Source organism: Brienomyrus brachyistius, chromosome 11 (assembly GCF_023856365.1).
Source record: "Brienomyrus brachyistius isolate T26 chromosome 11, BBRACH_0.4, whole genome shotgun sequence".
In the NCBI taxonomy this organism is placed as follows: Eukaryota; Metazoa; Chordata; class Actinopteri; order Osteoglossiformes; family Mormyridae; genus Brienomyrus; species Brienomyrus brachyistius.
The window spans coordinates 9374459-9398618 of record NC_064543.1 but is presented as its reverse complement, the minus strand read 5'-3'; the positions used below and the strand labels follow the sequence as shown (position 1 = coordinate 9398618).

General features: G+C 44.8%; 2 protein-coding genes across 2 annotated transcripts in view; both read right to left on the bottom strand.

The window, feature by feature from the left end:
- Nucleotides 1–756: 756 nt before the first annotated feature.
- On the bottom strand, nt 757–16060 carry golm2 (golgi membrane protein 2). The gene is made up of 10 exons (XM_049030280.1): nt 14776–16060; nt 9130–9184; nt 8801–8903; nt 7618–7708; nt 5684–5777; nt 5313–5396; nt 4930–5223; nt 3255–3404; nt 2865–3032; nt 757–2369 (listed from the first exon to the last, which is right to left on the bottom strand). The coding sequence occupies exons 1-10, from the start codon at nt 15100–15102 to the stop codon at nt 2293–2295; spliced, it is 1443 nt and encodes a 480-aa protein (XP_048886237.1). The 5' UTR covers nt 15103–16060; the 3' UTR covers nt 757–2292.
- A 3162-nt stretch (nt 16061–19222) lies between these two features.
- The window catches only part of fam189a1 (family with sequence similarity 189 member A1), a 92170-nt gene continuing 87232 nt past the window's right edge, over nt 19223–24160 (bottom strand). The window contains exons 11-12 of the mRNA XM_048969526.1: nt 21039–21367; nt 19223–19860 (exon numbers count right to left, since the gene is read on the bottom strand). Of these exons, the coding sequence (XP_048825483.1) occupies nt 19654–19860; nt 21039–21367 (536 nt within the window). The 3' untranslated portion in view covers nt 19223–19653. The remainder of the gene's footprint in view (nt 19861–21038; nt 21368–24160) is intronic.

The following is a 24160-nucleotide window of genomic DNA, read 5'->3' as shown; positions in this document are numbered from 1 at the left end:
GCCAGAAGCGCGTGTTCATCTATATTTCACTTGAACGCGCCCGGACAATACAGCCACCAGGGGAAACCCATACGGGGGGGCGGATGCAGTGGTCGCCATGGCAATGTTTTATAGAAGGTAAAGGAGACAATGTCTTCGGCGCATGCTTCGGGAACAAAAAAGGCGTATTTTTTTATCTGGAACAAACTACATACTGCTGCACCGTCTTCGGAACATGCAAGATCCTTTTAACAGAACAAAAGAAAAGATAAGAATTTGCAGTTTGCTGTTGCAGCGTCTTTTCTAGTCTACCAAATGCTATTAGTAATCATTTGTAATGTGGAAGTAAAGTTTTTATAACTACAAGCTGAAACGTCATACAGTAGTTGGTTGTCGTACGTTAAAATACCTTCGTTTGAAGAACGTTTAACTATAGAGAAATAACATTTGAAAATCTTTTTGGTTTAATTCGTTGCTCCACAAGTAGGACTAACTTGATAACCTCTCTCATGCTTAAATGCCAGATTGCACCCAACTGTGCCTAATACCTGACTGCCCCCCACTTTAGGAACCATAGAAAATGTTGAGTCTTTTCTCAGACACTTCAGGTAACAAATACATACTTTGTTTCCAAAACTTCCGAACAGTAATTTTAAAACACTGGGCTGATTGCATTACACCTGTTGATTACGTTTAGAAATTTATTTCTGTTGTCTTTTTTGTTGTTGTAAATAATTCAAAACAACCAGGCTCATGAAAATCACGACTCACAGCAAACCAAATGACCTCCTTTAATAAATTAAGATTACATTGTATTCAGGGTTATATTTTTATTATGATTCATATTATGGTGACTAACAGTCAATCGCAGGTAACTTTTCATGGGGGGGGGGGGGGGTGGTATCTGGGCACTCAATGCAAAGAACCAGAGACTACAGTTAACAGAAAAACCCTCATGCATATTACTACTGCATTTTCACTGGGCATCAAAGTGTCCTATGTTAAATCAGACAATTAAGCATGTTTCATATCCAATTCACCTTCATTTTTGTATTGTTCTTAAGTCATCCTTTAAACCAGGGTACATTAAATATGCTGATATTCGCTCATTTCATTTAAAATCTGCACAAAACCTAAAATATTCTACTCCTGTGTTTTAAGCAAATTGCTTAAATAGTGAGAACGAACAAAGCCTCCCCAAGAGATCAGTTAAAAAAAATAAAAATCCTAATCTATGTACATGAACAAAGAAATAAAAACTTTGTTAACAGCTGGAGAGTTTAAACTCCAGATGTGCAAAAGTTCAGAGCCCCTACCTGTATGTTGGAGTATGCAAATGCTGCAGCGTTATGCAATTCTGGGGGCTGCTATCAAAGTTTACAAATTTCAATGCATGCAGCAACTACCTTGCTAGAGGCAATGTGCCTCACGGACCATTACATAAGTTAAAAAAAATCATAATAAAAACAAAAATCGGGCTTGGGGGGGGGGGGGGGGCACAGTAGACATGAGAAATGTCCTTGGCTCCGCTGGTTCCGGCTCCACTTTGCAAAGCCTCCTGGGTGACCAGCCGCAATCGCAGTTTTTCCAGAGCACGGGCACTCAGTAACTCAGCCTGTTTAGTCCTTACACATCGACAAGGGGTGAAGCTGCTTTAGCTGGGAACAACTGTTCGTCGGGGAATCAGGGAGGAGTACGAGTAGATACATCCCAGGGAAAATCCGTGTCCTTGCAGAGGACGAACATGACCGAGTCGGTAGGTGGAGTCCAGCGGCGGCAGGCAGCGGCAACCCGGTGCACCGGGCATACGGGGCGAGGGAAAGTCCAGTTTCCCGTGTATGGGTGGGGCCATCGCTGACTACATAAAGGACTATGAGCAGTCTGCATTAGCTGCTGGGAACACGTTTTCATTTAGACACGACTTTCATTTCACAACAGAGTAGATTCTTCAGAATGATATTTATATACTTTATCCTTACATGTGCAAATGTGTCATTCAGTGGCACATAAGGAAATACATGATGTCAAAATGTAACAGGTGTAGGATTTAAAGGCTTCCTATGCAAACAAGTGTCCAGTTCATATAGTTTCCTTAAGTCTTCCAATGTCCTGACCTGAATGCCACTTATAAAGGGTGTGTGTGTGTGTGTGTGTGTGTGTGTGTGTGGGGAGGGGGGTTGGGGGGGCTTAAAAAGAACTATTCAGTGCTCCCCCCACCCTATTAGCAGGCTGCCAGCTTGGACACCAGCGAATCACTGAACATTCTGTCCTTCTCGGTGTGTGACCCTACTGAAGTTCCCATCTCCTGACGGTCTACAGGATGTCCGCTCCTTGGTGCCGCTTCCCGTAGCCAACGATGCGGTCTCCCTGCAGGTCGCGGTCCTCGTCATCTGGGTCGAAATGCAGCTAGCGTTAAACGAGTGACTGGTGCGGTGCTTATAGCTGTCCCCACCAACACAAGCAAAGGAAACCCTAGCAACTAAACCAGCAACTAAACCAGTATGTGTCAGAGCCATTACAAACCATGTGACATTCCTCCCCATGAGATCCTGTAACAAGCACACTGGCCGAAGTGCCCTAAGTCTCCCTAAATAACATATTGATTGTGATGCATGTATTTACATTACCACACTAGTCAACAGAAACGTCCTCAGCTAAAGTGATATCTCAAAATGAGGGCAATCTGCCTTGCTCCTGAGTCCCCAGTAAGAGAATCATTTATGCTATGTTACTCGTAGTTTGTCATGATATTTATGGACTGACGCACACAGACAGACACACACATACAGACAGGATTGAGACAGTGTCTCCATGCAGTGGGGGTTGGGGGGGGGGAATTATTTATTCGTTTATTTTAAAAAGCACAGTCGGAAACAGCAGCTCACCTTGGACATCTTCCTCTCCGCCATCGCCGTCCTCTTCCTCGTTGTAAGCCAGCTCAGCCTGCTTGTCCGCCTCATACTCGCCCACGTTGCCGTCGTCCCCGTTGTAGTCCGCCACCTTGGATCCGTGCTGCGGGTCTGCTGGCGATTCGTTCTCATCGAAGAAGCGACCTGTGGGGAGGGGAGCGCCATCAGGGGGCGTGGTGGGGACACAGGAGGGGGCGGGCAGACGCTCACTGCATGGCCTGCAACCTCCATCACCGCAACCAGGATGCAGCCCAAAGGAATGCAAGAGTAGTTGCCGCTCATGATAACGTAATGAATTGGTTACATGCACTAGCGGGCAGGCACACAAACACGCCCCCACCCAGAGAAAGGGGGAGCGGCACTCACTCTGGCGATGGCGCACGGGCTCCGCCGGGGGGGACTCCCTGCCCTGCAGCTGCGGGTCCATGGGATTGGGCATTGCCTGAACAGCATTGGGGGGCAGAGCACGCCAGGCGCCTCTCAGATCGCGGCCATCGCCCTGCACGTCGTCAGGAGCTGGGAGGAGGGCAGTGGGTGAGGCTTCATTGAGACGCAACACGCACGATACTTTTGCACGGGGCACAGGTCAGCGTCTGTAACCACTGAACTGATTAGGGTGTCGTTGGGTAGGATCAAATTAATCTAACAATGTCAGAGGCCACACAGCCTGGAAGTTTCCAGCCTTATTTTCATCTCATAAAACAATAACAACTATAATAAGCGCAAAGGGAATCTCCAGGGTAATTGTAGGGTAGGAGGGTCTTCGTCTGTAGGACGCAGCCCCTGACCTCTGCCAGATGCATTACCACTCTTTTGCACTTATTGTGCCAGTTGTGTGTGTCACAAAGAGGGTGGTGCCCATCATCAATCCGCAAGCACACCCTGGGTGTAATGATTAAGATCCGCAGCGTCCGCATACACTCAGAATAAAAACATTCATAACCAAAAGACAATCCAGGTTTAGAAGTACTACCTGAATTGAAAAGCGGCATGCAGTGCGGGTCTACAAACAGGTAAAGCACTGGATTTATTAACGACAATTTGTATCGTTACCTGCAGAGTGCAGCACGGCAAGAGCTATACGCTGCAAACACAAAGCGCCTTTGTTAGGTCTGGTTACATCTAGAAGTGATTCAGCAGGAAATGCTGCCCTCGAAGAGGAAGATTCATACATAAAAGAATGTTTAACGCATCCTGCCACAGCCCTAGGCAGGTTTCAGGCACAATCAAACATTATAGGCACACAATATATTTCTCACTAATTAATTCCACTGAAGCTAATAACTGAATGGGTTTCACTCTGCTGTGCTTCTAGTAGAGTTAATCATATATATATATGCACACATAAATTATATAAATGACCTACTAGTAATAAAATTCCAAATAAGGTGCTTTACACTGGCTTCTGTTAAATCTACAAGTGCCTCTTGTTTACCCTTTTAGTAAAAAAAGCGCAAAGTCTTGACTAGAAGAAACATTTGTCTCATAGAAACAAGAGGACTGATATATAAAAATGTGCTTCAGCAACAAAGGGTTATTCTCTATTAGCAATCCATCCACTTTCCAAACCGCTTATCCTACTGGGTCGTGGGGGGTCCGGAGCCTATCCCAAAGCAATGGGCACGAGGCAGGGAACAACCCAGGATGGGGGGCCAGCCCATCGCAGGGCTCTATTAGCAATAACAGGGTTCATTTCACAAAGTGTGAGAATTGTAATTTTACCATATTTTCATTAATATACTTTTATCAAAGGTTTGTATGGTTTATTATTAGTGACCATGTCCAAGGACCCGGGTCCTGAAGCAGAACATCCCCTAAGACTGACAGCCTGGCTGTCAGTCCGCATGGAAGGCGCGCTTCCCAGTCAGACGCTGTTCACTGCTGTGTCATTTTCAGGTACAGAAGTCTGCATATTACTTTTATCCACCCTGGATGAAGGCAGACGGGGCCCCGGCTTGCTGCCGTCTGCTCGACAAAGGATGCCTAACTGCAACAGACAGAACATCCAGAGGACATCAGAGCAGGGGGGGTGCAGTCGTACCCTTGATCTGCCCGCGATGCTCCCCCAGTTCATCTGCGTGGACGGATGCCTTGTTATCCTGGTCGAACACGACCGGCTGGTCAGCCACAGCCTGCAGAGGCTGGAGGCCAACGCCTGCGTTTCCAGGGCTGTGCTGCTCCAAGCCCGCCTGGGCGTCCAGGTCCAGTGCGTTGTCACCCGGGTGGTCGTGACGGTCCTGGGATACATCCCGGGCGGCCTCGGCTCCCTCGCCCACATCAGCCCCCACCTCACTCATGGGGATCTGCTTCTGGGTGATGGCTGGCTTCTTTGGGGCTAGGGAGAAAGCCATTAGTGCAATAGGTTGTCTATGAGGGTGCAAAGACACCGTCCAGGAGGTGGTGAAGAGCAAACTGACGTCTTACCAAAATCCAAATTGTCCGCTTTTCCAACCTCACTGTCCTCGATGCCAGGCATGCCAGCGTCGCTGCCAGGCTTACCCATGTCGCCTGAGGTATAAGCAGGTAATTAGGAGCTTAAGCTAGCCAATAACTAACCATCACCACAGGTGTTTTTTTGTATTTTCAAAAGACTTATAAGTACATTGTCAGACTGATTTGTGCCACGTAATATTAAATATTGAATTTACTTTGCAGTGGTTTAAACACCACAGGTAACAAGCCTAATAAATCCTGAGAAAATGACCCTTGTCGGACACACAGTGTGAGAATCGCATCGCCCAGGGAAGCCCCGCCCTCTGCTGTGGATTGGTCAGCCGGGCGATCGTCACGGTTACCTTTCATCTCCGCCTCCTCGTGCCGGTTCCCGGTGGCCGTCCCCTCATTCTCCCGAGTTGAAAGCTTCCCTGTTTCATGATTCTCCAGCAGGTTCTGAAAAAAAGGAGAGAAGCAAACAGATATGAGGCAATGAGGATGTCCGGCTCTCAGAGCCAAGGCATCAGTCTGATTCATGCTCTGGACTCAGGTCTCTCACCGGGAGACTGAGCTAACGCCAGCCGTGTGCCAAGAACCAGACAGCTTACCGGTAGAGATGGCACTGATCCGATACCCACTATCAGTACTGGGCCAATGCTGGCAAAAAAAAATCCTGGATCGGATATTGGGGGGGGTGATTTTTTAAACAGAGATAGCTCAACCCTGAAGGATCGTGAAGATCCTCGTAGCTTCAGCATGATATACCGTGAACAGAACTGAGGGTCAAGTGATGGCTAGCTGTTCAGCGAAGCATGTGCTATGGGGCTGTCATGTCAGCTGAAACAGAGTAACTCCGTCACATTCGTGGAAATTGACATTCGCGGTTTTGCTTATTCACAAGTTGGCTGCGAACGATGAAATGGGAATATTTTTGGGGCTCGCAGAAACGTCTCTAAATCAAAAACAATATCAAAATGGGACCACATTAAATATTACGTATACTAACATTCACGTATTTGTTAGTTAAGTGCACACTATATCTTTAATGTTAAAAGTTCAACCAGCCTCACGCGTGTTAGCCGTCAAATTGTAGTGCTGCTAATTTAGCATTTACATAACGATGTAAGGGGCAGCGTGTGGCTCAGTGGGCTAAGCCTGTGTCCTTGTAATCAGAAGGTCGCAGGTTCGAACCCAGCCTCAGCACGTCTGCCGCTCCTTGAGCAAGACCCTTAACCCCCAGCTCCCTGGGCGCCACTACGGGTGGCAGCCCTTCGCGGTCAACTTACTCTACCAAGAGCAAGTTGAGGAGGCGTAAAGATAATTTCCCTACAGGGGATCAATAAAGTATCAATTATTATTATTAATTTGATACGAGTTGAGGTTAAGGGTACCCAAGTATTTTTTGCATATTGTAGCAATGGCGGCGATCTGCCAGCCCTAAGTCTAAGCCTAACCCTAAGCCTAAACCTAAACCTAAGCCTAAGCCCTGTGAATGTAAAAGGGTGCAGAAGATAAAAAGAGCAGATCTGCAGAGTGCAGTGCAAGTCAGACCAGTGCTGATTTTTCTTAAGTCTGAACACATTAAAATGGTTAGTTGGGGCAGGCCTATACAGTGGTATTGGTATGAATTTGGCAACAGACTGCACAGTTTACACTTTAAGAACCATTTCTATTCTTTTTTCTGAAAGTTGTTACCAAATGAAAAAAGCAGACGTGCGTAAACCTCGCTGGGGGTGGATTTCGTCCTGCAGTCGAGGGGCATCGGGCTTGTTTGAGCCACATGACCATTACATTTTGCTAATCTTGGCTACTCAAACAGGGCCGCTACACCACGTAAATGTAGGCGGTTTGCCATGTTAAATGGAATGCATTTACACAAATATCTCATTTAATGCTTAGGAGTTAATAAAGCGGAAAAAATATTGGTATCAATATCGGTCCAAAGTGATATTGTGTCTTCTCTAGTTACTGGTTCACCATCATGTTTGCTGAACTTTTTCAGACAACTACCACCAAAGATCAAGAGGAATTGTAGTATCTTTTTACTATAAACAACCCACAAAAGCCTGTACAAAACATCTTGATATGACACATAACTGTGGAACCACAAGGGGGCAGCACAATCCCAAACATAAAACTAAGCCCATTCTTTGCAGCCACTGCAGCTACCGGTATGGAAAAGCATTAAGTATTAAAGGTTGGATTACACCCAGTCACATGTCACATCCATTTAGAATACAGGCAGAAGCCTGTGGAGCAGGGAGCCCCCTGCTGGTTAAAACTGTGCAATCCTGACCCGTCTCAGCTTTGCCGCCTCCTCTTCCAGGATCTTTATCCTCTCCTCGTATTCCTCTTTCAGCTGGGCGATTTGGCGGCCACACTGGAAACTGTCACACACACAAAACACAGACACAAACGAGCTGTGTAATTCGGCAGTGCAGACATGGAGACACGCTGATTGTAAAACTGCAGTAGGTCACGAACTGTGTGGAAACTTGGGCTGCCACAAACAACTATTTTTCTACCAATTAATCTAACTATTTTACCAACTGGTTAAGTAATCTAAACAATTAAATTTCTTCCTGAAAATTATTGAAGTTGATTTTATTTTGACAAGAACGAACTGTATGTTATTGCACGGCTTCAGATAATGGACGCCGGCTTTTCGGAACTATATGGACATTATTTACGCCCACAATTCGATAAGCAGATTAGTAGCATGTATAAAGTGTTAATGAGAGGCGTACTGTGATGCTGAAAAGTTATACTAATCTGTGTGAATTCGTTGTATCCTTAGGCTTATTAAACTCGGTTAGCGGTGCCCCGTGCAACTCTTTTGGTGAATCAGGGCAGCGATAAGCACTGAAGCGGCGGTGAAGGAAGGGACAGCTCAGCAAGCACAACGTCTTTTAAAAGAGGGGGTACACCTGTGTGTTTGTGCTTCAGGTGTTCGTGCAAAGTGCTGGTGTCCCAGTAGAATGCCACTGAACTTCGCACAGTGTAAAACCACCTCTTGTTTTGTGATACTCTTGTAATTATGTAGTAATATTAAAGCAAAAGTTAAATTATAAGGAACTGAAGCATTTTAGAAATCAAAAATGTAATTATAAAAATTTCAAAAAAATGATGCGTCGATTTAAAATGTTGATGTCAATGCGTCCCTGACTATGCTGACGAATGGCAGCAGCCCTAGTGGACACGCCTCCTGCTGTCCCCCCCCGGGGACTGGAGCCATGGTCTGACCGCACCATCGCAGTCACACAAGGCCTGAATGTCTCTCTGACACCCCACTTCCTCGGCATTCCGGCACACCCCACTTCCCCGGCGTTCCGGCACACCCCACTTCCCCGGCGTTCCGGCACACCCCACTTCCCCGGCGTTCCGGCACACCCCACTTCCCCGGCGTTCCAGCACACCCCACTTCCCCGGCGTTCCGGCACACCCGAGTTCCCAGGACACGCCGGCTCCCCGCCGCTCACCTCTCGTACTCCAACCTCTTCTCCAGCTGTGTGCTGTTCCTTTTCGTCTCATGCAGCTGCTCCTCTTGCTTCTGGAACTCCTGCTGCAGGTCCCTCAACTGATCTGAAAACAGGGCGACACAAAAGCTTAGTTTGCTTGCCAATCATGGGAAGTCACAACTCACCCGGCTCAGACTCACGCAGCGGTGTTTGAACAACAAACAGGAGGAGCCCTGATCTCTACTATACAGTTTTGACCTTCTTTATAAAGATGACTCAGAATCCACCCCCCCGTGTCTTTTAGAGCACATCCGGTGTCATTTAAAAACTGCTTTCGCAGCTGCTCTTACCTTGCAGCCTCTGCATCTCTGTAGCCTGGACTGCACCATCATTCTGGAGCTTCATCTGAAGGACAACGGGAGAAGACCGTCATCACTCAGACCACCTCACCAAGGTACACTTCTGCTAACCATGTGAGCCTCGGAGTACTGTGATCATGTTGTTCACAAAGGCACACAGACCAAGGTCAAAGTGGAAGTGTTTAACGTCACAGTATTTACTTCCTGGAATTGTGCATCCGTATGTAGAACTGCTGTTTCTAGTTCCCTGGAGAAATAGCACATACAGTGGAACACATATGGGTACACAACTTACGGTGAACAAAGAACTCGTAATTAAAGGAGAGAGAAAACCAGAGGGAAAGAAAGATTCGCTTGACGTGGATTGGACCTGACATCCCCAAAGTGCAGCCTGGGTACCAGAGTATAGTTCAACCACGTCATTGAACAGCAGGAGAGCCGAGCCAACAGCATAACATGACATAACGCAACGTGGCATAAATACTGGGTGGAACAACATCCGTCCCAGGAACTTGTTCGGCAGGATGCCAGCGTACAAAGAAATGGCTCACAAAGCCCTCGCCACAAATTGTAAGGCTACTGGAAAGCAAAAAACAACACTTCAAACTATTCAAAGTGAGTCATTTCAACTGCTGACTTTCCCAGTCAAGGCATTTCCAACTGGCCAAACAGCAGAATTAGAGAGGCACCGAGCGACCGGCCAGGAACCGCAATCGGCCGGTTATCAGCGTGCCGGAACCTGGACTGGAGACGGCTGGTCGGTCTCATGCATTACTGATACCGATCTGGTCCATTTTACACGTGTCACGTCAGAGGGCACGCTCACATTAGCATGGAAGGTCTTCACTGTGAGTGAAGACGACACAGAGCCTGGAATTTGTAATACATGTAAAGTAAACTGTGGGTGAACCACCACGAAAACATGGTGAAACATCGGAGGTAAAACTTTAAACTGATTATTAAACATATCCTAGATAATCCTGAAAAGGAATAATCATTAAAATTGCAAAGCTAGCTAAGGTATTTCCCTATCACAGAGTAAAAATATTTGAGCAAAACTTTAACCCCCTGCGCTATAATGACTGTATAGTATGAAGGTAAGAAAAAGCTTGATCTTAATCTAGCTCACTAGCGATGTAAGAATTGTATGTGGTTAGCATGCAATGTTGGTTTTAATAATATTACCCTGCACCAATTATTTGGAAGAGTACAGTACATTTTAGTTTCATCTCGAGGTTTGTAACCTGTGGACTTTTTTAGACGATTAAAAAAAAAAAAAAAAAAAAAAAAAACACACACTGGAAAATGATGTAAGTAACTGACATTTGTTTTGTTATTTAAATCTGTTGCACCTGCTCTTGTTTGGTAAAGCAAAATATGTCAGATTAACTTGGATGTACAGCAGCTCATTTTCACTTAACTGTCAGTTGTAGCTCTTTCTAGTCACAGACACTTAAGTGAGAGAAGATTGTGCAAATTGGTGCAGTTTGGGGGAAACTAAAGTTTAACAATTTCTTTTATTATGGCAAAAAATTGCACTGAAGAAAAGTTGACTTGTTTGTATATGCAGTTAAATAAATTTCTTAGAAATAAAATTGGAATCGGCTAAAAAAAAATCGGTATCAGTCAGTTACACTTGCAACAACATCGAAAATTGGAACTGGCCGAGAAAATTACAATCGGTGCATCTCTAACCAAAATATCAGCCTAAATCCTTCAGCCAGCTAGATCTTTCCTGATGCTCAGACAGGATTCAAAAGAGCAGCAGGATCGGATATGAATTTAAATTTTTTTTTTTTAAATGAGAGAAGAATGGAGAGAAGCGTCCAGCATGTCTGTGCGCATAGACAGCGTGTGCATCTCGGCTCAGCGGGCTGGTCGCAGTGCATGCTATCCTTTGTCTTACTGCCTTTGCCCTGCTCCTCAATGCGTGGGCGCTGCACACATTCTGCAAGCAGAATACAAATGTGGACTCTTAAGAATGACGTAATGCCCAGACCATCGTTTTCATTTTGGGTTGGGGGAGTCAGCCAGGGAATAAGGCTCTACTGCAGCCGCTACTCGCCTGAACGGCACCCTGACCAGCGCGTGCAGGAATAAGCCCGGCCACTCCGCTCTCCTTTGTCCTGTTATTCTCTACCCCTCACTTTTCTCCTCTGTGTCACCACTGGTGGCCTGCAGGGGGAGCCACACCATGTGCTGGATAAATTAGCTTTTTCGGAACCTGCTTTCTGCGGGCATTCTTCATAATTAGGGTTGGCTGATGCACATTTTTTTCAGTTCTGATCCAATTCTGAACAAGAGATATTATTTTAATATAAATATATATTTATACTACACATAATATTTGTAAACCAGTAAATACACATGAAAAAATGTATGTGAAAAAGTCTTTAATTAGGATTAATTACTACAAACACATAATGTACTGTTCCACCTCGTTTGTATATCTTGTTCTACGTATTTTTGAGGCATTTAAAGTTCAATCTGAATCTTTTCCAAGAGAGGATACGCAAGTTTTTCTCCCACTGGCATCAGCATCACTTCGCTGTAATCGCAGCCCCTCGTGTATCACAAGCTGCAGCCAGTGTGCAAAGCCGCCCAGCTCGCGACTCCCAAATCATCCTTTGCTTATTCATATAGTCTCGCAAAATTGCGCGAGCTTTATTTAATTGGGTTTCCCACTAAATGCTACTTCCTCCTCTCAAAATGTACAAAATCAAAGATTGCAAGTAGCTGTGCTACTAGTTGCTCTTAAAAGTGTAAAATACTCCCAGACCGTCACCCTCTTATCTGACGTTCTTACGCTCCTCGTACTGCCAAGGGTATGCGCGTGACGTCACAGCAGGCAGAAGTCGCTGCGCTCACACCTGATCAGCGGCAACGATAGCGTTCAGCTTAAATGCTACAAAACACACATCTAAAATGGGATAGAGCTGTCGTGCGATAGATTGTACAAATGGATTTAGCACGAAATAGGAGCTGTCTTTTTACAGACTGACAAAAATCAAACGAGTAAGTATCGGACGTGGATCGGTCACATATGGCCCATACCGATCCGTCAAAAATGTCTGGATCGGCGCCAATACCGATCCGAATATCACATTGATGCGTTATTAATAATCTAGGGTGATCTATAAAAGCTAACCCTCACAGAGTAATAAAACCTACGTTTTATTAAACTGTTCCTGAAAGCCCACAGTGAACACTGACAACTACTTGTCTGCCATATGAAACGATGTATGACAGTGGTTTCTTGTGACGAGACCATGGACCAAGCATAAAATCATTACTGAACAACAAAGGTAGCAAAACCCTTGGACCGGAACGAAACGCTGTACTGCATTCCTGGTTCTCACTCTTGTTTGGACTGTTCCCCTTCACTGTCCTTACTGCGAACCCAAACAGTATAGATGTACAAAGATTAGCCGCCGTTCTGCATTTCAAAGGCCACGCCAAGTACTGGCAGACATGTACAAAGCGGACGACCTCCTGCAAGATCCAGCAAAAAAATAACCACGGTTACTGACACATCACCGCATCATGATCGCCCCCGCAGGAGCAGGTCGTACTGAAGACAGCGATACTGGCATGAGCTGCCACCATCGCCGGCAGCCCAGCAAAGGCCACCTGTAAGGCGCACCACAGAGCATCAAACCCTCTCTGCTACTGCGCGAGTCCCACATTGGTGCAGAAAGCAGCAGGGCTGTCAAACCTGACGTCGGTCTCTTTTGGGAAGCAGGATAAAGCATGTGGGTGACAGGGAAAACACGCCGAAAAGACAGGCAATTACTCTGCGCTTGAAGAAAACAGGCCCGAATGCATGGGTGTGCATTGACAGGGCTCTGCGAACACTCGAAAGCAACTCGCTCTGCAGTCAGTAAACCACAATACTTCTCATTTACCTTTTTTTTGTTTAATGAATAACACAAACGTGTCAGGCTGAGAGCTAAAGGAACAAAGAGGTCACGCCTGTAGTCAGTGCTGTGCCTCACTTACAACAAAACACACACAAGTGGCTGGCGGGCTGGAGCAGCAAATTCCCCACATTCTGGACAAACAAGACACGTTTGCAGTTAGTCCTGTTTAACCGGCCTGTGGCTGCCGGCCACTGAGGCTGAGACTTTGCCAGTGAGTTTCCCATCCAGTGCGTTTAGAAGTTAATCTAGCAAAACTTTAAGCTGTACATTATTTTAGCAGCTTTAACAGGGGTTAAAAATCAACTACAGGTTGCTGCCGCAGGATGGCTAAGAGGGGACATGATCTTTATAACGCTGCAATGAAATTCTGTTTTCTAAGATCCCTGAGACGGAAATGGTTCAACCGAGCCTAGTGTTCTAAAAAACGGGTTTTACGGACAAGCATGGATTGCACAAGCACAGCACCCACCAAACTAGTATGAACTGAAACAGTAGATATCAAAAAAGGATAAACAGGAGAACAGATTAGTTAGGAAGGGAGTGACACTTGGCACAGCTACACTGACTGGTCCCAGGTCTTTGGACTGAGAGTGTATGGTTGAGCAGACACACAGGCCACATCTGGGCCTATCAGGAGCAAGAGGACAGGGAACCAGGAGTTGCTACACTGTGGATGACAAATCAGGCTTAAAAATGCATAAAAATCACGCTTATTGGTAATTCAGAGATGAGGACAATATGCAGCTGAAAATAAGGGGTCACTAAAAATCGATGGGATGAATTCATTAATATCAGAGAGTCAAAGAGGGTAGCTGCAGGGGCACCAGCAGAATACATTTATGTAAATGCGGTGCAAACGAGAAGCGGATATACGCGGCATCCTCCAGTTCCCTGCCGCAGCCGGTAAAGCGACTCCGGTGACATTGAGCTGCTGGGGAGCCCTGGCTGCACGCGCTGCTGCCATGGAAACAGGCGAAACTTCGGGGTGCCGCCGGAGCCGCGAAACGCGCCGCTTTGCCGCATGCTTGCGGGAATAAGCCTCGACTCCAGTGGTTTTATTCAAGGGACAGTTCAATAAAAAGAAAAGAAAAAGTGTCTGGGAAGAAAAAGCAGGCTGTCTCTAAGCGTTCACGTTCACGCCAGCTAGCGCGACACTTTATGCGCTCGGGGCCACTGGCGAACTGGGCTGCTGCGAGCAGGAAAAATACAGATTGAGCAATACAATATCCCCAAATTATGTTATTTGAAAGAACTCTGACATCTGGCACATTTTTTAAATTCTGGGTCTGCGGTTTCCCCAGAGTAAAATTTCAAAAAATGACGATTAAAAGAACCCTGTACAGGCCATTAAAACAAGGGGTGGAGATGAGGATACTGATATGCAGTAATCAGCTTGGAAACAGGAACCATGGAAATTATGCTGAAAGAAACCCCACTTCCCAACAAACACCCTCCCCGTGGTTCTAACAGGTCCAACTGCCTGTAGACAGTATAATGTAACACTACCATTCAAATCCCTAACTGATTCAACAAGTAGACAACTTCGTTATACTTTTGGTGGAAATGTACTGCTTTCATGGCAGAGCCCGTGGCAAACCAGAGTGCGTGAGGTCGTTAGCTACAGCCCCAGCGCATTGTGCATGCAATAGCAGTACAAATACATCAGACGGCTCATGGTTTGTCGTTGTTCGGCTGCAGTTGGAGGCGCAGCGGGTACCTTCTCGTCGGCGCACTTCTTGACCTGCGCGTCGCGGGTCTGCAGTTTCCCCTCCAGCGCGCTCACGTCCACCTCCTTCTGATCGATCTGCTTCCGATGCGTGTCCACCTGCGCCATTAGCTCAGTGTTGCGCTTCTCCAGGCGACTGCGCGCCGCATCCGTGCGCTTCACCTGCGTCTGCACTTCGGCCAGCTCGTCCAGCAGACGGCCGTGCTTGCTGGACACAGCCCAGTAGTTGAACGACAGGATGAGGATGACCACCATCAGCGCAATCAGGATCAAAGACGGCAGCCGGCCACCTCTCCGATTCGCACCGAAACCAACCATATTTACTTAAATAATCTGTAAGACGACGGTGAAAATGACAGCTACTTGGCTCGTACCTAACACCTATTAAATGTTAGATACCGGAAATCAGACTGTAAAATCAGTTAATTACGCTGCTTATTGTGACTCGGGGCCCTGATTGTTCATCCTTTTCCATGCAAATGATAATTTCCCCGATGTCCGTTCATGCACAGCCCCATACACGACGCTTACATCGACACGGCCTACTGTAATGGTCAGCGCCACTAACCGATTTCTACGAGACGAAAGCCCCTTTGTACGCGAGCACACATTATATGAGCTTTTTGTCACTAAGAAATCCCGATTTAATCTTTTATACCCCCATGGTGCGGAACACCGTGCACGAATGTTACCGTCAGGCGGCGTAAACCAGTCCTGTCAAAGCAGCAATCCACATCTAGTAGACTAAATATAAATACAACAAAACGGTACTGTCCATTCAATAAAAACAAGAAAAAAGATGGATAAAATGCGGCAGTCTAGTCATTGTTAACGAGTGCAAAACCTGCCATGTATGACTGGTAAAAAATGTCACACCAGCCACTGCAGTATGTCAAATCCCTTAACTTTATCAGGCAGGTGCGGCAAGCAAATAGCGGAACTAAAGCTAACGCATCCCCGCCTCGCGTTTTTGTCTGTCGGTACTCCTTTGGCACCGCACTTCGTTCAGCCCTTACGGATTTGACGCCAAGTGCACTAGCTTGCAAACTGAATCGTAGCTAGCTAAGAAGACCGGGACACTGTTACCAGCGCGTAAGGCACTCGGAACGTGCATAGAGCCAGTCTGCTAAGCCTCGGTCACATTGCATTAAAAAAAAGAACACTGCAAATGACACTTCTTAATTTGCAGCTGTATCTACTGCCACTATCTCCGATTTGCCTAATTCCTTCCTGGCGTTATCTTAAACAAGAGCGACCTATAGTAGACTGCCCGTAAGGCGGGCTATGCAGATGATTGTCGATAATAATAGCCGGTAGAAACATGGGTAGTGAGAGCACAGGCTCTGTGATTGGTCATCTCTTGGGTGCTCCATTGCAAAAATCGGATTGGAACACCCAAAAGGTGGGCTGTCCGTTCTGAGGACTCCCATAGTTCGGTTGAAGCGGTTATCGCGATGCGCATGCGCAGTGAGTCAATTTCTTTTAACGCATAGACTGTCTTGCATGGCGCAAGGAATAGTGAACTAAAAGCCGATACGGTTAAATTGTTTTGGCGTGTTTAGGAAGATTCATGGATTTACATGCATTGCGAAAAATACAGTTTAACCTTCCAAAACCTGAACTCCCGGTTAGGCATTGGCCATTTATTATATTTTTGGAAAAATTAAATATGTAAACAAAAAGAATAGTGCTTTGATCAAATAATGGCAACCATTTTAAAACATAAATTATGACAAACTAACAACTAAAACATATGAGGAAATTATTGTTTTCCTTTTATTTGTACCCGAACTCATCTCATAATTTAATAATTCCCTTCGGTTCACAAACTGGATAACCGTGTTTCCAACGTCATCATAAACTTGTGCACGTTCTGTGACATATAATAGGTGTGGTAATTCTTTAAACTCTTGAATTTTAAAATTATATTAACAAAATAATACATTTAAAAAATTATATAAACATGTATTTTTATATATATTTGATGGCATGATTTTGACGATTTAAAAAAATCGTGATAGACAATTAAGTGGGGCTTTGTACACAAACGTTTGTGCACTTGATTCCTACTTGATATGATTATTTGCTATTTGGATGCTACGATGGCGTTTAGGGAAGCTGCTAAAAATGTAAGATTTAAACAAAGTTTTTTTTTACATGGACAACATAGTCACTAGGTAGCGCTATTGGATAGTTTAACAAATGAATATTCTTCATATTTAAGTATGGTAAGACACTTTATGTCCCATTGTATTTGCCAAGCAAATTTAGTGAGATACATTCTGGTTATAAATAGACGGGCCTACGACGTTTAAATCTGAATTTTGCAAACACCGTTAGTTAATCGTATAGCTCTGTAATTCACCCATTAAGCCTCATGTTTCTCATAACGATTTCTTACTAAATCCACTGCTTTTTGGCTGTATGTGTTTGAACCTGAAGTGGACTTGAAGCTTTCAGGGATTATTTTCAGTTTTATGCCTGTTTTAAAACATTGGCACAAGTCAATTAGGGGCAATAAAACAGCAAATATCTTTCTATGGACTTACCTTGTAGCAATTATATGAAGTGTTTTTAGGTCTTAGTAAAAAAATATTGTTACGAGAATTGTTGTTATTGCGTGAGCAAAAATCTAGCGAGAAATACAATTAATTTTGTTTAACGGATCACCACATTTATTTTCCAGAAAAAGCACTGACTAGATCCCAAGGATGTAGATTTGGGTATGGACAGCGTGGACACGGCGAACCATGTGTGTTTACGGGGGAGGGGGGTTCAGGACATTTGGTCCCTTCCACGAGTTAAAATCAGAATCCTGCCAGGTACGGGAGGAGGAGTCCTGAATGAGTCTCTCCGTACATTAGTTCAGCGATTTTCAACCTTTGGGTCGCGACCCAAATTTGAGACGCGGCAAGCTCTGAAAATGTCGCTAAGCAGAGCTGGAAATGTAAGCATTTTAAAGCCAGCAAGCTCATATGCTGATCCATGATCAAATTTCCCAGCCCCAATCAGAATTAACCGATATAAACGGGTCTCGGGTCTGCAAATGCTTAGGGCACAATTAGTGAACACTCACCCAATCCAAGAAGCCATCCCAAATATGGTTAATTTAAAATTCACTGGCACATCCAATCAGATTTGTGCAATAGACATGGATTGGCATAGATTACAGAGTGCACTGTGTGCTTAATCACAGCGTTAATTTAAACCTATGCTTCATACACGGTCGCGACTTAGCTGGCACGGTAAAAAAATTGGGTCACGTGCAAAAAGTTTAGTTATCATCCTATTTATGATCATAGACTTAAAGATGCACTGTGTTCGTGTCATGGTATGCTGTGTTACCACTAAAACAATATAAAATAAACTGAAAAATGTGATCAAAAAGTTAGGCCTATTTTTATTTGATATGGGTACGGTACATATCTCGTAGTTAAACGACAGGCATACTTGACTTTTTTTGAAGCATGACATGTAAATGAAACCGAAAATACATAAAAATGGCTTTTACCTACAAGTAATATTCTGGCTTATTAATTTTTAATGTCCCCATGAAAATGCATTAAAATATCAAGCTATTCACAGACTGTTCATACATATGTCTTACCTCTATCAGTCTCCACACGAGAGATGAGTCTGGTCAAAGCTACAATAAAGCTGGAAAACACACTACAAGAAGTGTGATTTGTGCATAAGGAGGCGCTACTGAGCTCTCCCTCTAAACTCTGGTTCATACCAATGCCGTAACCAAACCGACGCCCTTTGCTGCATTCATTTGTAAGCTAGATTCTGAAAGAACGACCACAATGTATTTCATGGACTCCCTCCCCTTTCTAAGTTTTATTCCTCCAGTTACCCAAAACCTCAACATGTTCACAAGCTCAAGTATTTTCTGCAGTCACCCTGCCGTTTACTGCAATTAAGTTGCGTTCCTTCATTTTTGGTGTGATTTGTCTCAAAATTTGATCAGTTCCTATACAACGTGTTTCCAAAGTTTGAAAAAGATTCATCAAATACCTTTTGAGTTATCGTGCCAACGAGCACGCGTCTGTAGCGGCGGTGAACTGATCCCGAAACCATATTAACTCCCAGCCTGGGAATGTAATTATAACAGTATATGCTTGCAATTATAGTACAGCTTTAAAAAAATCATGTGCCTAAATTACTTCAAATGGTTACATAACATTATAATATCTCAATGAGCCCCTCTCCCAAATTAACGTGAACTAATTAATTTAAATGCTGTGTTCTCATTCGTTTTCATTAAGATCAGACTGGCTTAGCTTGTATTTTTATAAATCTCCAGTAATGCTCCTGTTAACCAGTATCTGGGTGTTACTTTACTTTTGCATTGTGTCTTGTGCAAAAGCTAAACAGAAACATAAAGCACATTAATTAATGATGAATAGAGATGGAGGGTAAATAAAGCCACCTAGAATAGAGAAAAAGTTTGTATTTTATTGTAACACTGATATGAATTGTAACACATTGAGGTAAGTTAAATAATCCATCTTCTTCTGTCCGCCATTGTAATCAGAGGTCAAGGGGTAACATTCCCAAGGCTCCTGAGAGCCACAGTCGTCCAAGTGTGCAATTCACAGTTGTGTTGAATTTTTTATTTTTGTTTTGTTTTTAAAAACAGTGTTCTTGCTCTCTTGGCTTTGTTGGTTATTCACATTGATCAACAGTTAATTTACATAATAGGAACATGGGGAAGGTCACTGAGGGAGTACCTCTGGCAGCCACAAGGAGGCAGCATTTGCCTTGTGCTGGGCTCCCTTGCCAGAAGTGGCTGGTTTGCTCCTGGCCTCACCTACAACATGCAGCCAGGGGCCATTAGAGGCTTGTCTTCCGGCTGCTCGGCGGTGGTCAGAGGATGGTCTCTCGGCACATGCTGACAGGGCTGTGCGGATGGTCAGATGGGGGTGTCCCTGCAGCCCCAGCAGCAGGGGGGGTACGGGAAGGACGCAGGGAGACAGTGGAGGAGCTCAGCGCTCCGCAGCTCTGTAGATGCAAGTCCTGAAGGGCGTGCTTCCTGGGGGGGCTTCTCCCTTGATCCTGGGATTGCATCATCATCTGGGGAGGGAAACATGGACAGGGTGGTGTCCATAGATATGGCAGGGGGGTGTCTGTACATTTGATATTTTGTGTACCGAGGGATGCAAAACAAGGCTCAGACTGTGACGACTTTAAGAAACCTGACAGTGTTACAATGCAAATGTATCCAGACAAATTTCATTAAGTCACCAGCACATAGCGAGTTCCATCAATCCATTTTTTGTATCCGCTTGTCTTATTGGGGTCACAAGGGTCCGAAGTCTATGGGTACAAGGCAAGGAACAGCCCAGGATGGGGCGCCAATCCATCGCAGGGCACACTCACACACCATTCACTGACACATGCACTCCTACGGGAAACCTCAGCATGTTTTTGGACTGTGGGGGGAAACCAGAGCACCCGGAGGAAACCAGAAGCATCGATCCAGGGTGAATGGGTGAATGCTCGAACCCGGGTCCCAGAGGGGTGAGGCAACAGTGCTAACTGCCGTGCCGCTGTGCCGCACATAGAGAGTCAAATATCAAAATGAAACCATTAAGTCAATCAAAGTAAAAAAAATAATAGTCATCTGCTTAAAATATACTGGACATTTAAATATGTCCATCCATCCATCCTCCAACCCGCTTATCCTTAAATTAGCCTCAGTGTCTTTGGACTGTGGGGGGAAACTGGAGTACCCAGAGGAAACCCCACGACGACATGGGGAGAACATGTAAACTCCACACACATGTGACCCAGGCGGAGACTCAAACCTGGGTCCCAGAGGTGTGAGGCATGAGTGCTAACCACTGCACCACCATGCCGCCCCTCACCCTAACCACTGCACCACCATGCCGCCCCTCACCCTAACCACTGCACCACCATGCCGCCCCTCACCCTAACCACTGCACCACCCCTCATTTAAATGTCTTAACCAAAAGTAAGATGAATCTTATCTGCAAATACCAAAGGCTGTTATTTTCCATCCAACACCAAGCTATGCTAACTGACAGCGATTTAGCTTATTAGACGATCCTTGGGTAGGTGCTTGGTGACAGAGTGCATTTGTGTGTCACGTGACGGATCTCCACCCAGTCACCCATGCGTTCTATTGCTCCGGTTCAGCAGCTTAGTACAACAGAAGCAATGCCGCCATAATCACAGGACCCTGTATTTCTAAGCACCCATTTGCCCTCCCATGCGCTGAGCTCGCTTACCTGATCGATGACGTTGGCACTAAATATGGCCTCTTCCATGTGTCTCTCGTCGGACTTGATGACGAACTTGATGCTGTTGACCACCTGCTGCACTTCGGGGGGCAGATTGCAGCTGGAGTGCTCGAGGAACTTGGCCACCAGGATTTTTGTGTCCTTGTAGGCCTTGAGGTCAGCTAAGGAGTGGGGCCGCTCGCCGGACGTGCTACGGGGCAGTCGCGGCTTGAGCCGCACCTCCCTGCCGTCGTCTTTACTTGTCCCGCTAGCAAAGCTGTTTCGTTTCTCTGGTCTTCTAGTGGTCTTCAGCACAGGGTCGTGTTTAGAGAGTGCATCTGAAAATAAAACACACCGCTGTTTTCTAACCCATTCTTCGTCTGGCTCCTTTAACACCGTCAGGCATTTTGGGTTGTTAAATTGCTTTTGGTTATTTAACAAATAAGGCAGAAAGCTGCTGCAGGACATTAAATCACCACCCCAAACAATGAACTTAATCAAGCAATTGATATAATTTAATAAATACCCTATAACATTTATATTATATAAATACCACCCATCCATCCATTTTCCAAACTGCTTATCCTACTGGGTTGTGGGAGGTCTGGAGCCTATCCCGGAAGCAATGGGAGCAACCCAGGATGGGGGGCCAGCCCATTGCAGGGCACACTCACACACCATTCACTCACACATGCACACCTACGGGCAACTCCAATTAGCCTCAGAATGTTTTTGGACTGTGGGGGGAAACCGGAGGACCTGGAGGAAACCCCACGATGACATGGGGAGAACATGCAAACACATGTGACCCAGGCGGAGACTCGAACCCGGGTCCCAGAGGTGTGAGGCAACAGTGCTAACCACTGCACCACCATGCCGCCCCCTATTATATAAATACTTTTAAGACATTTTTTTTAATTGAGCAGGTGGAAGATGCATGCAAATTAATATATAAAAATTCTGAAACAGAAAAAAAAAAAAATTTGGGCTGTGGAGGAAAAAATAGCAGAAAATTCCAGAGATCTACTTTTTACAGAAGCTGAAAACGGAATAACAATCGGATTCGATTTTATTCAATGTTTCAATATTCAATTGAAATTACTGCAATGAGGACGATAAAGAGATTTTAGGTATATTAATATGTCTAGTGTTAAACTAGTGTTAAACATGGAAAAATCCCTTCGCAGCACTCTAGATCTTGTGGCTCCACTTAGGAGTATAAAGCATAGCAATAACAAACCTGCCCCCTGGTACTCTGATAATACACGTGAACTCAAACAGGCATCACGCAAGCTAGAGCGAAAATGGCGCTCAACTAAACTGGAAGTTTTCAAATCTTCCTGGAAAGAGAGCCTCTCTAAATACAGACAAGCACTAGTAACTGCTCGGTCTGTGTATCTCTCCAGATTAATAGACATGAACAAAACCAATCCTAAATTCCTATTTGAATCCGTGGCTAGGATAACACAGAATTCCTCATTAAACTTGCAAATCCCATAAGCTCTTAAGAGTGATGACTTTCTTACATTTTTTAATGGTAAGATAACTACAATTAGACAGACTATACAGTGCACACCTTTACCTACTTACGGCTGCCTGCCTCCTGCTAGTCTTATGCCTACCAATAATGAGACCTTTGAATCATTCATTCCTATTACACACTCAGAACTTTTGAGCTTAATTTTCTCCTGTAAATCCTCTACTAGCCTTGTAGACCCAATTCCTACAAAATTCTTCAAGGAAATTGCACCACAGATTGGCACTACCGTGTTAAATGTGTTAAACTCTTCTCTTAGGCTTGGATATGTTCCAAAACCTTTTAAAATGGCTGTTATCAGACCCGTCCTAAAGAAACCAAATCTTGAACCCAGTGTTTTAGGAAACTATAGACCTATCTCAAATCTTCCTTTCATTTCAAAGATCATGGAAAAGGTTGTAGTTCGTCAGCTGTCCTCTTTCCTACAAAAAACTAATGCCAATGAATTATATCAGTCTGGCTTTAGACCAAACCATAGCACAGAAACTGCTCTAGTCAAAGTAATGAATGATTTACTTGTGGCTTCTGACCGTGGCTATGTATCTCTGTTGGTATTGCTAGATTTAACTGCAGCGTTCGATACTGTGGACCATAATATCCTCTTGGACCGGTTAGAAGGTGTAGTTGGCATTACAGGGACAGCACTTTCTTGGTTCCGCTCATATTTGTCTGATCGCTATCAGTATGTCCATGTGAACAATGAATCATCCAAGGCCACTAAAGTTGAATATGGTGTCCCACAGGGATCAGTCCTGGGCCCGCTACTGTTTACCCTGTACATGCTACCTCTTGGTAACATTATTAGAAATCATGGTATTGGGTTTCATTGTTATGCAGATGATACACAGTTGTACATATCTGTTAACCCTGATGATATATCACTGCTATCTCGGTTAGAAGACTGTCTATTAGATATCCAGTGCTGGATGGCAAAAAATTTCCTTATGTTAAACACAGAAAAAACAGAAGTTCTGGTAATTGGTCCCAAGGCTGCTAGAAATAAGTTCCACCACCTCAACGTTGGTAACCTTCCTACACAACCTAACATGGTAGTTAGAAATCTTGGCGTTCTTGTCGATTCAGATCTATGCTTTGATGCTCACATAAGAAGTATTACTAGAACTGCATTTTATCATCTACGGAACATAGCCAAGCTTCGTAAGATGCTCTCACTTAATGATGCAGAAAAACTAATACATGCCTTCGTAAGTTCCAGACTGGATTACTGTAATGCCCTCCTATCGGGTTGCCCGTCTGGATCCTTGCATAAACTTCAGATGGTACAGAATGCTGCAGCCAGAGTTCTAACAAACACTAAAAAATTTGATCATATTACACCGGTCTTATCCTCTCTTCATTGGCTGCCAGTTAAGTCTCGAATTGACTATAAAATACTGCTATTAACTTATAAAGCACTAAATGGCCTTGCACCAGAATACCTTAGTGAACTGCTGACCACATACAACCCTCCACGCTTGCTTCGCTCTCAAGCCATGGGATATCTGTTAGTGCCTAGGGTAGAAAGAGCTACGGCAGGCTGCAGAGCTTTCTCCTACAAAGCTCCTCAGCTGTGGAATGGTCTTCCACCGGATGT

What these genes read in the sequence shown, in the direction of transcription:
- golm2 (XM_049030280.1), bottom strand. Translation starts at nt 15,102, where the DNA reads ATGGTTGGTTTCGGTGCGAATCGGAGAGGTGGCCGGCTGCCGTCTTTG. An exon ending in AAGAGGTTGGAGTACGAGAG is followed by an intron (nt 7,709 to 8,800) that starts GTGAGCGGCGGG and finishes TGTGTGTGACAG; the next exon opens with TTTCCAGTGTGGCCGCCAAA. An exon ending in AGCGGACAATTTGGATTTTG is followed by an intron (nt 5,224 to 5,312) that starts GTAAGACGTCAG and finishes CTTTCTCCCTAG; the next exon opens with CCCCAAAGAAGCCAGCCATC.